Source organism: Lotus japonicus, chromosome 2 (assembly GCF_012489685.1).
Source record: "Lotus japonicus ecotype B-129 chromosome 2, LjGifu_v1.2".
In the NCBI taxonomy this organism is placed as follows: domain Eukaryota; kingdom Viridiplantae; phylum Streptophyta; class Magnoliopsida; order Fabales; family Fabaceae; genus Lotus; species Lotus japonicus.
In genome coordinates this window covers 45,883,965-45,886,884 of record NC_080042.1, presented here as the reverse complement: position 1 = coordinate 45,886,884, position 2,920 = coordinate 45,883,965, and the positions used below count along the sequence as shown (strand labels likewise).

The following is a 2,920-nucleotide window of genomic DNA, read 5'->3' as shown; positions in this document are numbered from 1 at the left end:
TAATTTTGATGATATTAGCATGAACTTTCACCAACGCTAATAGATGATGAATGAACACCAATTTAAGTGTAAAATTTACCCTTGATTGAGGATGATGCTATTTTGCTGATGAACGGTGAGCCGGCACCAATTAGTGTTGGTTGAACCGAAGCTACCTTTGATGTTGTGGTTAACGCTAATCTTTTACGGCTAAAGTATAACTATTTCACTTGTGCTCTGTCTGACAATACCAATAACAGATTAAGAATTTTACACCTCAATGAAATTAAACCAATTTCTCAATTGTTATTTGAAAGATAACACAACCAGAACTTTGAATACATTGTATATTATGAAGACCGACAAAATTTAAAATATTGCTATCCCACAAAATAATTTACAGATCACCTTTCCTCAGCCTACAGACAACTTTTTTTTTTCTTTCTCTGAACTAAAATCCTAAAACTAACAAATAAAAGAAGAAAAAAGGGAAAATCCAAATGAACCAAAGCTCTTCTTGCTCTGATTTATTTTCTTTCAAACAACAAGACTTTAGCAGATAACACAGCCATTAGGATCCTCTTCCACAGTTCTGTAATAGTAATATGGATTTGGCTGTCTCATTTGACTATAATAGTTTTCATAGGCCCTGACAATTTCAGCCATTTCTTCCTTTGGATCCTTTTTCTTTTCTACTGGCTTCTTTCCCTCTTCTTTCTTCTTTTCATCCTTCTTCTCCTCTTTGGCAGGTCCAACTGAAAGAATGTCAGCATGACACAGTTTTCTCAACTTGCCCACTACCTTAACAGGGTCGATGTCTCCAATTAAGGTCATTTTTTGGTCCTTCATGTCCACAGAGACTGACTCAACACCTGAGAAAGAAAAACACCAAATCATTAATTATTGAACTTCCTAAGCATCAAAATGAAAACTTTACAAGGGTTTGAAATTGATGATTAGATATTAAAATTCCATACCTGAAAGGCCAGAGACTGCTTTCATAGCTTTTTTCTTGATTTTGTCATCATAAAGTTCCACCTTCAACACTACTTTCTGTTACAGAACAAAATCAAAGAGCTTTTAGTACCCTACAATTATAGTCAATATTAAGAAAGAAAATAACATATATTTGAAAATCTTGATTCTGAAACCAAAATTAATTTTAGGAAAACACATATGTGAGTAGCTTTGGGAAGCAGAATTGATTCTGAGAACAAAGAAATCAATTCAAACATGTTATCTCCATTGAATATTAATGAGAATAAAAAAAAAAGCCCAGGTTGTAATTTGGAAATTAGAATTGCATCTCAATTGTCAAATTTCAAGTATCATAGAGTAGTTAACTAAAATAAAGAAAACAAAATTGATAGTTGGAAAAGGCAAGCAAGGAAACAGAGCAAAATTGAAAAACTTTCAGAAATAGGTTGAATGAATCTATATGGTTAATCCAATTCTTAAGGAGAGGAACCTTGAGAGGGCACAAATTCTTACCTTCATATTGATTTGAAGCTGGGTAAGGTTGCTACTTGCTAAGGAAGGCCAATGGAAGGAGTTGGGAGATTATGAGGGAGTTTGAGAGAGAGAGAGAGAGAGAGAGAGAGAGGGGTAAGAGATGGTTCTAAGCTGAAGTGTTGAGCTACTCGCCCAAGGTTTTATAATACTCCCAAGGTTGAATAATATGCAATGTAGAATAGAGAAATAGTCAACTGAAGTCAAGACCCAATTTGTGATCTTTGCTTTGGTCACTTGGTCAGCATAATTACGCAGCCGTGCTAGGCCCCAAAAGCCATTTTATCAAGTCTTAACTTTAGGTAACTACTTTATAAAAACTTTATGGATTGATTGTTACATGTGCAATGAAAATATGTAATTTTTATAATAACTTCAAGAAGTGATGTGTCATAACGAATTATAACTCATGCATTTGTTTGAATATCTCTCAACCTGCCAAGTAACATCATTTTTTAATATTAAATAAAATATTAAATATGCTATGAATTTTGGAGTAATACATTTTTAGTAATTTTCTGTGATCAAAATTATATTAAAAGCCATCATATTTTCATTTAGTTCGTGTCAAGGAATCAAACATGGCTATTTCAAAAATTCAGGGGACTATTGTAAAATAATTTTTTCCGAGAGACAAGACTCAACTTTTTACCAATCAACCACATGTTCTCGTAGGATAACTCAAGTGGTAAGAGATAGGAACATAAGGGTTGGGTGTGATGAAAGGTAAATGTATAGTGTTCGAACCATGAGAATGACTAATTTACTAACATTAATTACTAATAACTAACATTTACGTATGAAAAAACCACATCTGACAAGCTCTCTCATAAACACAATCATGCGGCTAATGAGCAAGCATGATCAGATGATGTGCTCAAGAATAATTTATTTTTCAAAAGGATTTTTAACATTTTTAAAATTTATTTTGAATATTTTTAATATATATTATTTAATTTTACGAAAAATTAATTATATACATATCTTATCTTAACTTTAAATAAGATTTTTTTTTCATCGGAAAAAATAAACTACAACCTTCCGGGGTTGATTCCTGACTCTCCTCCTCCCAAACTCATATCTACCAGCTATCACCACTTGAGCTATCAATCAGGATGCTAAATAAGATTGTTCTGATTTAACTTATTTCTTATTTTTCTTTGAAAAATAGCTTTAAATAATATTTAACTTACTTCAAAAAGAAACTTTTATTTGAATTTGTATTATTACTTATATATGAAAATAAACATACAAGGTATAATATATTTAGCGGACAAGGAAGGTTTTTACTAGAGTGCTGGTACGATGTAAATTCAAATTAAGTAAAACAGTACCTAAGCTGAAGAAAATTCCAGAAGTAGAAATTAAGGTGTGTGTGATTTTGACTCGAAGTGCAACTGTGTGGAAGTTTCGTTCATATTTTTTATTCTTT

General features: G+C 31.8%; 1 protein-coding gene across 1 annotated transcript; it reads right to left on the bottom strand.

Moving 5' to 3' along the window:
- Positions 1 to 260: 260 nt before the first annotated feature.
- LOC130738114 (heavy metal-associated isoprenylated plant protein 39-like) lies at positions 261 to 1,633 on the bottom strand. The gene is made up of 3 exons (XM_057590019.1): positions 1,471 to 1,633; positions 957 to 1,032; positions 261 to 851 (listed from the first exon to the last, which is right to left on the bottom strand). The coding sequence occupies exons 1-3, from the start codon at positions 1,474 to 1,476 to the stop codon at positions 532 to 534; spliced, it is 402 nt and encodes a 133-aa protein (XP_057446002.1). The 5' UTR covers positions 1,477 to 1,633; the 3' UTR covers positions 261 to 531.
- Between the last annotated feature and the right edge of the window lie 1,287 nt (positions 1,634 to 2,920).